The 15,112-nt window shown below is 40.3% G+C and overlaps 1 protein-coding gene across 7 annotated transcripts in view; it reads left to right on the top strand.

Moving 5' to 3' along the window:
- Positions 1-15,112, top strand: part of ST6GALNAC3 (ST6 N-acetylgalactosaminide alpha-2,6-sialyltransferase 3) — a 511,603-nt gene that overhangs the window by 219,365 nt on the left and 277,126 nt on the right. For 5 of the 7 annotated variants that reach the window (XM_032425761.1, XM_032425744.1, XM_032425735.1 and 2 more), the window contains one exon: positions 8,760-8,954. The exons of 1 other annotated variant lie outside the window; for it this stretch is intronic. In XM_032425761.1, the coding sequence (XP_032281652.1) occupies positions 8,760-8,954 (195 nt within the window). Of the gene's footprint in view, positions 1-8,759; positions 8,955-15,112 lie in introns of those variants that run through there. One more of the 7 variants, XM_032425787.1, reaches the window with a different exon arrangement.

The raw sequence follows: 15,112 nt of genomic DNA, 5'->3' as shown, positions 1-15,112 counted from the left end.
GCAAGTTCTACCAGGAACCTCAAGGCAATTCTCAGAATAGTCAAATTCTTTCTACTTCACTTTATATTCCCCCATCCTAACCCTTTTGCCCCACTGCCCCACCATACCCACATCAAATCTACACAGAAATATCCAAGTGAGGTAAATTAAGAGGAAAAAAGAAAAGAATGATTTGATACATAAAAAACGTATTTCCCCTAATGATCCAAAACTTTTCAGATAATTTACCACTTGAATTTAGAAGAGAATAATTTTTAATCTTCTATCCTTCCTTGTCTCCTTCATTCTTTTATTTCTTCCACACATATTTACTGAATATCTTCCAAATTCAAGATGTTGTGCTTTATGCTGCCTGAAATGTTTCTCAGACTTTGTTCACATTCTCAAAGAATTCTTTTTTTTTTTTTGAGAGAGAGAGAGAAAGAGAGAGAGAAAGAGAGCGAGCAGGGCAGGGAGGGGCAGAGGGAGAGAGGGAATCCTAAGCAGGTTCCACACCCAGCATGGAGCCCAACATGGGACTTGATCTCATGACTCTGAGATCATGACCTGAGCCAAAATCAAGAGTCAGACACTTAACTGACTGAGCCACCCAGGTGCCCCTCAAGGAATTATTACAATCAAAATTCTAGGGGAACCTTTCCCTCCCCGCCCCTCCTCTCCCTCCCTCCCTCCTCCTCCTGTCCTCTTTCCTTGGTCTTCCTTCTCCATCCACCCCATCTCACCTCACCCTCATTCACCACCTGGAAGCCAGGGAGGGATACAGGCTTTAAGGAGGATATGCCATTTGAGCTGAGTTGTATTTGCACTTGTAAAGATGAGGATGGTAGAAAATAGCAGGGTACAGTGAGGAGCAGTCTGGACAAAGTCATAGGAACTGGGTAGCAAAGGGGCTTTAGAGAATGTTGAGATGCCAGCCTGAAACAGGGAAGGATGAAACGACAGATGGGACATGAGACCTCCAAGCATCCACACTTCCCTTCCTACTTCACTGGTTATAGGGAGAATCATGTGGGGTGACAGGTCTGAAAGTGTTTTTAGAGATATATGCTGTGCAATATCAACATCGTGTAGATTCACAGAAAAATAAAAGGTCCCGTCATCATCTTCATGGTTGTCATTCTCATCATTATCATGATGCCTCTGGGGATGACTCCCTCACTAATGACACCAGGATCATCCGAATTTATCCTTATGTTCCACTTCTGTGTCCTGAACACCTTGAAAGTAAGAATTGGATTCTAAGAGACAAACTCATCTCTGTAAGAGTGAAAGATGCTAAGTAGGTGTTTGCAGAAACCAAAAAAAGGCCACTGTTCTATAAGGTGGCAGAGAATAAAACAAAATCACCCGGTCTGGTTACCTAAGTATCTTCATCATCTCTGGTTAGTTAGTAACTCTCTTCCCTCTACAGAATGCCAGGGGTAGAGAGAGACAAAAACAGGCGGACTGGAAGATATTTGTTCCCCTAAGCTCAAGAATTTAATGAAAAAAAGAGGTAACTTCAGGGCTATCTGTCTCGATCTCTGATGTTCTTATCATGAGAACTGGCCCTTTGGATTAAATTTCTCTGTGTCTATCTGCACTACCACACTGAGAGACTTCGCTTTCTGGCCCCCTTCATTCTACATACTCAGTACCTATCTTCAGCTCTATCTTGTGTTTCTGGAGAATTTTGATTCCTTTCTGCCACATGAAGGGACATACGCTGAAGCAGTATGATAAAGATGAAAGGCAAAATGAGATAAACTGGTTTTATATAATTTTTCAAAATGAAACAAACTCAGTCAAGGTAGCCATGATTGTTTTCATTTGATATTGTAGCCGTCTGAAAATCAAATCAGGACAGGAAAACCTAAGTCTCCTCCTCAAATAAAATAAGAAAAATGTGTAGGCGTATAAAATATCCATTGACAGTTTTCACTATGGTTTTAATATAGGTGTTAGAAAGTTCAGTGTGACCTCTTATCATGTCATCTGACAGACTCATAGTGCCCATGTGAACTTGAAATTCTCTATAGTGTTTGCAACTATAGGGAGTCTCCTTTGGGCAATAAAATCCCTGAAGAAATTTTGGCCACCTATGATTTCTCCCTATGACCATGGTGCCCCTGAGAACTCTATTGCCTTGGTTTTTCTTTGTTGGATCTGTAATTCTTACTGGACTGTACTTGTGTCTGATGGTGACATGTTGACATGGGTTCCAAATTCTTAAAGCAGGTCACCATATTGAAGGTTGTCTACTACTTAATTTTTTTTTTTTTTAATGAAAGATCAGCATTATGCTGTTTAGCTGCATCTTCATTGAATAGAAGGACTGCAGAAAAGTGGAGCTAAGAAAGGAAGACTTGTCCATTTGATCGTGTTGGTTCCTGCAAACTGCTAGTAATAGGACTCCATACTGTTGATTGACAAAGGGCACCTAATATTCTCTAGCAGAAGTGGAAGAATAATTGCTTTATTTTCCCTGAGTGCTAACCAGTGGTACCCTGAAGTTGTCTTTTTAGTACTGGGAATAAAGCCAGAATTAAATTTGCCCACAAATTACTGATTTTGAGGTAAATATAATTATCATGCTTCAGATCAGCCTACTTAATTTTCCATATTAATTATTTTGTTTATTGACAAAATGTATTACAAAATCTACTTAGGGTTATTACCAGTTTTTAAAATTTCTGAACCAGTCCTCTAAGAGTGTTCCCTTTGGTATGAGTAAAAATTAACAACTTAGTTAATTCATACACTAGATCACAGGCTTTGGAGTCAGAATAGCTGAGTTAAATGCCTGTGTTTATTATTTTCTTGCTTTGTGACCTTGGGCAGGTCACTCAAACTCTCTACATCTCTCTTTGTCTGGAAAGTGAGGATTACAGAAGCATTTCTCCAACTAATAACACTCACTAAATATTATCTTCTATTATGACTATGGTGATTGTTCATTCATATACACTATATCTGGACTTTAATCCTAGTGCCCCTACTAGGAGAAGAAAAGCCAATCACTAAAAGTAACAATTGCAGTTTTCTTGTTGAGAATTGAATGTGTATTAGTGATGAAGTGGTCCATGTTGCTCTTGTCACTGTCTTTCCCAAAAGGGTCTTTCCCACATCCTCATCCATTGACCACACCATGTCCAGGGTGAGTTTCCCAAAATCAAATCTGATCCTGTCTATCTCACACTTAGACCTCTTCTTTGGATTCTAGGGTATAAGTCCAGACTCCTTGGCATGATATACAAGACCTTCCCTAGTCAGATCCCTTTCTGCCTCTCTAGCTCCACTCCTTCTGCCCTCCTCAAAGCCTACTCCCAAAATATATTTCTTTTAGGTCATCACATTTTCTTCAGCAGTTTTGTGGATTCTGAGATGCTGCTTATTCTCTTATGTTGACCTTGTTTGACATTCACTACTCTCTTCTTGATGACCTCAATGATTCTATCACCAGCTATGCTGCCTAAGTATGGACTCTACCGATTTAGGTCTGGCCCCCTGTTATTACCTCCCTTTCTTCACCCCCTCCCAACAAATGGGTGATGTTTTCCCCAGAGTTCATTATAGTTTAATAAGCAGGATACAGTTTGTTGATTCAGTAGATAAATAAAACAAATGAAGATTTTATCTGTATACTCTGAGCTTTGCTAATTCATCCTTGTACAAATGAGAAGAAGATTCATTGTATTTTGGGAGAACCATACCTAGAGCTTGGCCAATGACACAAGGTAGAATTAAATTGATGATACAATTTTCTATATGGGAGAAGAATTTGTATTTGATAAGGTCACACATATGTAACGGGTAGGCACTTGTCAAGGTGTGAGGGGGTTTGTGCACTGATATAAATAGTCAACACAAATATTTATTATTGATAAATGACAGCATATGGACAAAATATATACAGTTTTACCCTGGAAAGCAACTACTTTGGTAATTAAATAATACTATTTAAATGGAAAAATACAGCTTTATACTATTGTTAATCATTTATGAAAAAGAAACAAAAAATCTAGCAGCTGACTAAATTAAAAGGTAAAGACTTTATCCTGAGGTTAAAGACTAATTCTGTGGTGGAAAGAATAAAAACATACAAACATTAATATAGCTTGCAAATTTGCTAGGTACAAATATTTGCAATTGTTTTCTCCCTAAATCATGAATTCTCTTTGGGTTTTATTTTGAAATAGGTATTTCTGCTATAAGTCTGATAAATGATATTCCAACTCTAAAGAGCAAGCAACTGGAATGCCACATTTTTGATGCATATTTTTGCAGCACAGAGGGGATTAAATTCTAAATGTCTCAGCTGTTAAAGGCCCCTTCAGACTTGCCCAAAATGAGGAACAAAGAAGGAGAAAGCTTTCCCTAAAGCAATTCATCAGATCTATTTGGGCACAGTGACATTCTCTCAGAGCTCGGGTGGACTGAATAGTTCAAGGGTGTGCAGCTGCTTGGAATATTTGAGAAAAGATATCTCCAAGTTTTTATCATGCATTCACATGGGCTGGCCAATTCTTACCAACTGGCTAACAGCCAACAAGGCTCTGACAATTAGTAGTTATAATGATAACATTTCCCATTTTTGAGTACTCACTGTGTGCCAGAATGGTGCATTTTCATATTAAGTTCATACTTTTTTTTTTTTTTTTAAGTAGGCTTCATGCCCAACACGGGGTTTGAACTATGACTCTGAGATTGAGAGTCACATGCTCTACTGACTGAGCCAGCCAGATGCCCCTAAGTTCATACTTCTGATCTTAGAGGAATGGCCTATTAAATTTAATGCCTATTTTTGCAGTATGGAAAGTTTGTCAGATTGAGTCTTATACATCATAAACTTGATGAGTACTTAATTGTTGTTTTTTCTTACCTAGTTGCTGGTTGTTGGATCTAGGAGATGCCCCGATTACTTCAGTAAAGGCAGCAGCAATTGCTTCCATAAACAGATCGTTAGACATAGAGCAGAGAAATAGGTAGAGTCTTCTAATTTGCTGAGTGTTGATGGACTTAGAACAATTGCTTGAACAAGTCACTGATGGAATAAACTTAAGTAACTGGAAACAAGGCATTGTGGTGTGTTAGAAGGCAATTTCAAATAAGATGACGTGATTGATACATTTTCACTTGATTGGAAAGTGAAGAACGTTTTAGAACTATAAAGCATAGCACTTGTATGCATTTATCCTTTCATTATCCTAACGTAAGATGGATGGGACAGATAATTGCATCTGACTGAATGTGTTTGGCTTACTATTTTTTGTGTTTGGATTTGAACCCCATCTACTTCCCTACCATCATCTCCCACCACATAGTCTATGTGCTCTTTACCAAAGGCCTTAGTCTATGCTGTTCCCTCTGCCTGGAATGCCCTTTCCATCTTCCCTTGTCTAACTCCTCCTCATTCTTCAGGACTCCTTTTGCATGCTGCCTCCCCAAACAAGCATTCCCGGAACTGCCCCCGCACAACCCTCCCCACTCCCTCTGAGCTGGTACAGCGCCCTGTGCGTAACCCCCATTACCTCATTTGATATGTGGCATTCTACCCTTCTGTTTACTTGCCAGTTGCAATAAGGTGTGACTGTCTGGAGGCATCATTTCATGTCTTTTAGGGTTTTATTTCTGCTTTTTCAGCACCTCACCAAGTCTGTACAGAGCATGGGCTCAATGAGTGGCTTAGAGGAGTAAATACATTCATATATATCATATGTATTAGTATTTTGTTACTTCCCCATCTCCCACATCCCTCCCACAAACACACACACACATTCTCACTGCGTTCTGGTATGGTAGACTTCCAAAAGCCTCATCCACAGGCTTTATTGTAATTGCTGAAACTCAAGGTCATGATTTGGCAGGAATGACTGCTGGAAGGATGCGTGTCAATGTGGCGTCCTGTGTCCTTGCTGTCTGAAGTACAGAATGTGCTTGAAATTATACCTTTTCTAGTGAAATTTCAGGGTGGTTTTATATCAGCACTCTGAGAATGCTTTCATGTTAAAGAAGAATATTGAAACGTAAAAAAAGGCAAAGAGTCTGGTCCAGGCAAAGCCTGAGCTATGAAAGGAACACCTCTGCCCACTGCAGAATATGATTCCAGGTCAAGCACAGAGGAGTCTGTCTGGCTTCTACTCTCCATTTGCTCCCCTCATCCTCTCTGTGCTCATTACTTGGTTCCCTTTGATAAAACATGGGAGGCAGACATGGATTACTAGGGAGCAGACTCTTACAACTGTGATTTCATTCCATTTTGAAGTTTCTCTCCAAATGGTTGATTTATTTTCCTCTCATGTATGCATTATGTATGTGTGGCTACGCGAGATCAACGAATTCAGAAAGGCCCTCTGTGCCTTTGTCCCTAAACCCCCAGCCATGCAATGCAGTGCAGCAAGCAGGAGAACCAGAGAGCCATGCTGAGCTCTGGAGTAGACAAAAGGCACAAATCCCATCTGGGTCTCCTTCAAAGAAAACTGTTGTTTTGCAACAAGCTACTGGATGGCGATAAAAAAGGTTCTTACCTGTTTACTTAATGGGTGACTGGCCTCTTTGCTTTTATTTAGCCAACTGTTCTGGTCTGTGTCCCTTTAAACTTGTAAGATCCATCACCTCATTTAAGCTGTTACCTTGACACATTGCAATGTTGTGGACATAATGATTCCACAGAGTAGCAAATTAAAACAGTTTTTCATAATTAGAAGGTTAAATGAAGTAAGGTGGTGGTAGTTAGTGGTGAGATAAGGGGTTTTGAGGAGGCAGAACTCAAGGGACTTTCAGGTGATTGGAAAATTAGGCTGGCTAGACAGAGGGATGGGGCTTTTATAAATTATGGGAGCTGAGCAAGAGCGAAGACTTCTTTTGGGGTCTCTGGCTTTTCCTTGCAGAGATGGTGACCGTGACCCAGTGAGGAACAGGGGCTGGCTTTGGGTTTCTTTTCTCCTTTGGGATGTTCTGTGAAGAGCAGAAAGAAGCTTATTTCACCAGGAAAGTGGTAAGCTGGAAACACAGCAACACATATCCAGTCATTCCTGGAAAGTTATTTGGCTTCCCTTAAGTTTGAAGAAGAATCAAGGGCCAAGCCCAGCTTCGTGGAGCAATATCTCATTGTGTCTTCACCCCGGACTTCAAGGCAGAGTTATTCCTGACATCTGCCCTCCACTCTGTTCTTTCTTCTTGCTCTAGACTTGACCTTCCACTTGACTCCTGGGTGGCTCCATTCAGATGACCCACCATCTGGATGAAAACTAGGACTTTGGAAGCCAAGGGCTTTATCCTCTTATTCTTTTAAATCAGTTCTTGCTCTGACCACCCTGGTTTCTCCTGATAGGACCAGGATTCATACAGTTACCTAGACTCAAACTCTAGGCATCTCTGAATTTCCCATCTGCACCTCTATCCAATCAGGAGGCACGGTCTCTGCCTACCACCTACATTGAGTTTCTCATATCTTTTTCTGCCTTTGTATTCCCCTTGCCACTCCTCTAGTTTCCATCCCTCATTACTTTTGTCTGAGCCAGTTGGAGTAGCCTCCTAACGAGTTGCTGCCTAGCTTTAGTGTCTCCCTGCTCCAAAACATCTTAAGCACTGATGTTATGTTAACTTATAACAGTCACCTTTAAGAAATTAAGCAAGCAAACAAACAAAACCTCCTTTGGTGTTCCATCCCCTAGCCAACTCAGTAGGCTTCTCAGCTTGGTATTTCAGGCAGTCCATCAAGTTATCTATTTGTGTTTCCAGCTTTTTCTCCTCCTCTGTGCCCCAGGAAGACAAAGTGCTATGTATCTATGAATAACCCCATATTTTCTTGCCTCCTTGCTCTGTTCCCTCTACCTGGAAAGCTTCACTCACACATCTCTACTGAATGAAACTCATGCATTTTATCTGGCTCAATCTCAACCACATCTCTACTTTCCTGGACCCCAGTCAGATGCTGTTGTTCCTGCTCTTGCTCCACATTTACAGGGATGTTCTTATGCTGCTTGGCATGGATTTTGTCCTACTCATATTCTTAGCTTTTTGAGTCTTACTTTTGTATATCCTATAGCACAGGCAAAGTTTCCTGCCTGTTGTAGGTGCTAGATAAAGAAACAAAGTCATTGTTTCTTTGTTGATAAAGTGTCTACAAGGATGTGAAAAATCCATCCATTCATTCATTCATTCATTGATTCACTTAAATGTTTCTTGGACCCCTACAGTATGTAAGGTACTGTGTTAAGGACCTGGCATACAAAGGTCAGAATGACAGTACCTTCTCGTTCTCCAGGATGTCACAGTTAGATGGAGGAAAAGTCATTTAAATAATTATACAATGAAACACATGCAACAATAGAAGTGCCTTCAAGGTATGGGAGTGGCAAGACTGCTTGTTTCTATCAGGGTAGATAGGTTGGGGTGAAGGGATGATGGTCTGAGGGAACTGAGCAGTTAGGAAGGGCTTCCTATATATAGTTGGGAATGTCTGATTTGCATTTTGAAAATTGAATAGAAGTTGTTGAGGAATATAGAGAAGTAAGGAAGGGTAGGGATGGAAGGAAGGATAATCTAAGAAAGCTGCTCTGCTTGCTCTCAGAGGCTCACGAAAGCAACCTGGTCACCAAATGATTATATTCTGTCTCCAAGTGAAATATCCTAAATGGAACAGTCCTTTGATCCCTTTGGAAGAAAAAGAGAGAGAAACAAAGGACCCTCCCTCTGTGACGACTTTTGGTTGAAAGTCATTCATTTGTTCATTCATTCATTCATTCATTTATTTTTTTTTTTTTAATGTTTTGTAGAGAAAGTCTATGATCGCAGTGAGCTTCATAGCAGCGTTCCTCTTCCTGCTGGTTGTGCGCCTTGTAAATGAAGTGAATTTCCCACTGCTGCTAAACTGCTTTGGACAGCCTGGCACAAAATGGATACCATTCTCCTACACATATAGGCGGCCCCTTCGAACTCACTATGGATACATAAATGTGAGGACACAAGAGGTAAGACCTCAGAGGGTTTCCTAGGATTCATGGGTATCCAAGGTAACAGGCTCCCAATCACTGAACATACTCTCTCTGCCCCTACAAGCTTCTTTAGGTCCCTGGCATTTTCTGTTTTCTCATTCTTAGACATTTACTGACACATGTCTGAAGTCTGCTGGCCCCTGCTACATCGAATCTTCGGATTCACTAGCTTCATGTGGCGTTGAGGAGGCAATTACTTGTTTTCCTGGTGGTTTGTGGCATAACATACATATCTTTCTATTTTGAAACTCTGATCAGCAGTTACCAGCTGGAGAACGGGCTGGCTTTATTTCCTGGAGGTCAACTGGTTGGGGACAGCTCTTTGTAGAACTGCAGAGAAGCATTTATATTCTTTAAAACTCTGTAATCCTTAGACCCGGAGCCAGAAAGGCGAAGCTGATTTTAAAATTCTCTGTGGCTGTAGAGATAATGGGATTTAAAGAGTTTCCAAATTTAAAGGGGTTAAAATCATTAAGTCCTATAATCACTGAACCTCTAAATCTTCATAGTCATTTGGTCATACAGGAGAGAATGGGGGTATATGGACAACTAGAAAATATGCTACACTGTGCTAGTAGTACTTTTATAAGCAAGAATTTGTATCTTGGAGGGAAGTAAAGAGTAATGAACCTCCCAAAATGTGTGAAGTGTATAGAAGTAGTTAATACAATCGTTTTCACTATTTGTTTCTATAGAGTGGGATAAATGTGAGGTTAATATTCATAAATGCGAAGTCCAAGCCTGTTTGAAGTTGTTGGCGACAAGGGTACAGGTCACCAGAGTGTCTACATCACTGGGAAGAGTTTTAGATCAGATCCCATTGACAGGTCATTTCGTAGAGATACTAGAGAGGAGACTTACATGCAGAAAGCTAGCTGTTCCTGTCCTGAGAGCTTTCTTAGCATCCAGGGAGGGATACTGAAAGCTAGCTTGGTCCATCCCCTTTTGTAGGCAATATCATACCCGAGTCACTGCTTCTGGTTAATTGGATTCCTTGAAAATTGTTTCTGTATCTGCAGGATTTACAGGCTTTTTATTAGACCTGTATAGTAAAAAGAAAAAGGCACCATTAATAACATAAATTCTTAGGAGCCTTGTTTGATGTTTATTCTTTCATTAGTTTTAAATTCCTTTTTCAAAAAGTGCCCATTGCTTGCATTTGTTGAGTGTCCTAATAAATTGATTGCCTATATAAAAATGTGTCTCTTAGAGAATAGTTTATATCACTCTCATCTTCTGTTACTTTCATTTTCGGCTGTCACTGAATATTCTATAACTGCGGGATCGTGTAGATCATCTCACAAGTGCCTGTCACAGGTAGAAAATGAAACATGTGACTAAAGTGTCTCATGAACTACTCTCATGAGGGAAATCCCACCAAATGTTAATGACCCTTTCATTTATCTAAATATTAATGGATTGGATCTTGGAGCAGTACTGAAAAACTGACCTGAAATGCAGTTATTTAAATAGTCACATCAACCAGGCTACCTTTAAAATTCTGTTGGTATGGTTTCTATTTATACTTTTCTTTTTTATTTTCTTTGAATGTTGGTATAGTTTTTAATACAATGACTTTACCAGATGATATTGATCATGATTTTGCTTCCGCGGAGGGTCCATCTTGGGGAGGAAGCATGATTCCTGGAAAGAGTTTTTAAGTTTTGAGGGACACAGGCATGGTTTGCATGCCAGTTCTGTAAGGACAACAACATCAAAGTTATTATAATACCAGAGGGGCTGGGGGCAGAGGGAGAGAGACAGGTTCCACGCTCAGCTCAGAGTCTGACCGAAGCGCGGCTCGATCTCACAACCCTGAGATCATGACCTGAGCTAAAATCAAGAGTCCGACACTCAACTGACTGAGTCACCCAGTGCCTCTAGAACAACAGGAATTCTTATATACTAGGATGGGCAATATAAATTGGAAGAAGCACTTTGGAAAAAACAGCTTCCTGTTATCGAGTGGAGTTGAAGATCTGCATATACCATGCCCCAGCGTGTCCGGTCATTGATGTACTCGCTGGAGGCACTCAGGAGCACACACACCAGGGGCAGGGACACCAGGTGTGGTGGCATTATTCATAACAGCTAGAACCTGGCAGCAATCCAACTGTCTGTGAGGAGGATAATGGATTAAAATAGCACTACGTACACTGGAATACGTTACAGCCACGAAAATGAAGAAACTGCAGCTCTGTGTGACATGATGGATGAATGATTTTGAGTCAAAGATGCGAGAATAATAGAATACAGAGTGTGATTCCATTTGTAGATCACAGGAAAAGGCAAAACTAAATGATGTTGCTTGGGGACATAAATAGTAGGTAAAACTACAAAGAAAAAAAGAGGAAGAAAATCATCACCATAAAAGTGAGAAGAGAGAAATGTGCAGTTTGTGATCAGGGTGGCTCTCTGGGATATTTGCAATATCCTACCTTTTGATCCAGTTGGAAGTTACATGGGTGTTCATATCCTATTTATTAAGTACACATTCACATTATTTCACTTTTATGTATGTCTACTTCACAATAAAAAATTAAAAGTATATTCTGAGCCCAGGGAGGGTATTTACTGACCAGGAATCACACAAAGCATTTCACCTAATTTAACAGCAGGAAGTAACTAAAAAGAAGCAATGGGGCATTAAGCTACCTAAAAAAACTAGAAATATTTGAAATAGGCAATTTCATCTTATGCAAAGACTAACAGATATACGGGTAACTTATTCCTCTGGTCTATACAGGACAGAGAGATTCCATATTGTAACATGAGTGTTAGGTGATGAGCAGAAATTTTGCATGGAAGTTGAAAAACAATAAAATCACATCCAAAAGGAAGGACAGATTTTCCTCAATTTTAGGCTAACAGTTTTAGGCTAAATTGAGAGGAAAGCAAAATTTGGTGGCCCTCTACCTCCTTTTTCATTGATTTAGTCTTTCCTTCTCATAGTTCCACCCCACCCCCACCTCCATGTCCACGCTTCACTCTTCCTCCCAAATGCTCTGTGTGCTGGTCCTCACCAGATAATCGTTTCAGATGTAATCCTTCCCAGAGATGGTTGCATTATTAAATAAGGCTTGCATTAAATAAGGGAAGAAAAAGCCCTCAAGAACCAAAGTCACATAGCTTAAATGATAGGTGGTAGACTTGATGTTATGAGGCAAACAGCTTCTATGGTGACCCTCGAACCTTGCCTCAAAGGTAGCCACCCACTCCCATGTTTCTATTCACCCTATTTTAATCTGGAGAAGGGTCAATAGCCATGGCTTAGCTGAGTCACATGGTCACCAAGCTGATGTGTTTATTTTAATATCTTGGTCCTTGAGGTTTTCTCAGAAGTTTCTCAGAAGAAAGCACAAGCTTTCTAGAAACCACCAGACTTCCAAGAATTTTTTGAGCATGTAGACATGCCAGCAATGATTTCTAGACCTAGAACATCTGCAAACACTATCATTGCTGATGATGGCTTTATTGCCCAATGCCTTAGCTGGACCAGACACTAAAGAAAGGTTTTATGAACAAAAATCTTTACAAGAAAGAATATCTCTCCACTAGTGTCTAAAACAAAGTGGGAGTGGGGGTGGCAGAATTAGGTTGAAGATTTAGTGGACGTTGGGGTGAGCTGGATTTCTTGGGAACAAAAAACTGATTCTCTGGTTATCTTTATTTTTTATTTTTTTAAAGATTTTATTTTTTATTTGACACAGAGAGAGGGAGAAAGAGCACAAGCAGGGGGAGCGGCAGGCAGAGGGAGAAGCAGGCTCCCTGCTGAGCAAGGAGCCCGATGAGGGACTCGATCCCAGGACCCGGGGATCATGACCTGAGCCGAAGGCAGATGCTTAGCTCTGGTTATCTTTAAAAGTAGGATGAACTCTGGTCCCTTTGGCTCGGCACAGGTGGAAGTATAGGCAGTGTTATGAATCTGTGACTGTCTGTCCTGAAGGCATCACAGATAGTAAATTATACCCTGTTCAAGCTTGCGTTAATTTTATCAATCACCTAGTTCCTGAACAACCTATTCTCAAGGGAAGTGCGATAGGTAAAAAGTATGAGGAATACGAGAAAGATAAACAGGTGGACTTGCTTATATTTTAAATTGCTGGAGTATTTTTTTTTTCTCGTTCAGACCCATAAAAAGGAATATGTTTTGAAAACTATGAAGACTATTCTAGAGGAGTTAAATTGAAAGGATTAAAATACCCTTCCCACCAAAATGGTAACAATTTAAATATAATGCAGTTGGTGATTGGCTCCTGTTCTTTGCCCTGTGGCCCTTCTCTTTCTTAACCTGTACAGGCTCAAGTTCTTATCTTTGGGGGAGGAGCAGTCTTGAGAGGCAGGGAAGTAAAATGAGTTCCTATGAACTAGGTGAGTGCTGAAATGCTGAAAGTCTCTGCTGGCCACAGAACCCAGAAGTCCTCGTCAGTACTTACGTTTGATCTGACATCAACCATGGTGTAGTGCCAAACTGAGGCTTGGAGCCAGGGAGATTTAGGTTTTGCAGTAAGCCCTGTACTCCCCCTGTGCTCCACCCCACTTTAATTCCTGACCCACTAGCTGCTCAGATGGGACCTCCCATGTCATTACTGTGTTAATAATGCAACTCTCCATTTTAATAGGACTGCGTGCAAGGGACCCCACCTATAGCATTATGGCAGAGTTGCTGTATTGTCATTTGACCTTGGACATGGTAAAAAACATACGACACTCAGTGCATTTCCAAAAAATCCGTATCAGTACTTGGCAGTAACCTATGAACTCTGCTTTCTCCTTGATGCAAATGTTAATGATTTGTTTTAAATTAATTGTGGCAGAGAGAGAAGGTGTATAAAAGACTAAGATACTGTAGGGCTTGGTTCAGGTAGCCATTGTTTCTCCCTGTTTGAAATCATGGCAGATTTTGAGGAAAGAGAAGGAAATGAACTTCAGGCTAGATTCTGTTTTGTTTCTAGACCATGGAATTAGTGATTGTGTTGTCTTTTGTGTTGGGTGACCTGGTGTGAAGACATTGCTCAGAGCAAGGAACCTGCAACCTATTTGCATTTACTACTAGATAAGAGAGTCAAGCTCTGGCGATCAATAGGATGCCTGGCCAGATCTTCCTGGTGATCAGTGGGGTGACAGATGTCTCCCTCACATCTGATAAGAGAATGTAACATCTAGAGCTGCAAAGGGTTTCTGGTATTTGTGGAAGAGTGCCCTTTCAGCTGGTACCTAAAGATGTGCTAAGTGAAGAAACACAGGATTTCTGGAACATAGCAATCAAGTTGTAGGGCTGCATATTGATTTGCCTAACAATTTAATGAGGCCGAAATATGCCTCTTTTAAAAATGAGAACATTTTAAAGCCTCAAGTAGACTAAATAAGAATACTTAGGATCAGTTGCTGTGACAGACAGGCCGTACTAGCCTAATTAAAGATGTGCATAACATATTGATGTTGCAATAGAATTTCCTGAATTGTGGTTATAGCAACAATTAAGGAACAGAGCCGACTTTCTTGGCAATAAAAGCACAACTCCACGAATTCAAATAAATGTACACATGTAACCAAAGCTGACATGAATAGGTTTTCTATATTTGGGAATATAGGCTTTGGGTTTTTCATAAGTATATTGAGAGCAATTATATGCAAATAAATGTTCCAAAAGTTTAAATCTGATCGATCTAATTGTTAATTAAATTCTGAATATTCACATTTGTGTAATCGTAAAGCAAAAGAAAATTTTAACTATTAAATTGTTATAGAAAAGGAAACAACTAAATTAATGTATCATAAAGATTACTTATTTGGCATATGCATATTGGAGTCATCATTTTTAAGATAATTTGTCTTTTTCCTAAGTACAAGGGCATATATTTATTGAGTGGAGAAGAGATGATGTTTCTCAGTGTGGTCATGAGATAGCAACTTCCCAGCAATGGCTGCATCTCAAGGTAGTCCCTGATCCAGTGCCGCATGGGAGGGACAGACGTAACTGGGCTGGAATAACTCCAGGAAGCTTTTGTGAGAGAGCTGAGACATGTGCGTTGGAGAAGGATTTAGAGGGGATGGAGAGAGGAGAAAAAGTTGAGTTGGGGAAAAGAGCAGGAGCCAAGGTTCTGAATAGACACTGTTCATTATCCTCTAGC

Source organism: Phoca vitulina, unplaced genomic scaffold (genome assembly GCF_004348235.1).
Source record: "Phoca vitulina isolate PV1807 unplaced genomic scaffold, GSC_HSeal_1.0 scaffold2, whole genome shotgun sequence".
NCBI classification, from domain to species: domain Eukaryota; kingdom Metazoa; phylum Chordata; class Mammalia; order Carnivora; family Phocidae; genus Phoca; species Phoca vitulina.
Note: the sequence above shows the minus strand (reverse complement) of the source record. Positions and strands in the feature narration are given on the sequence as shown.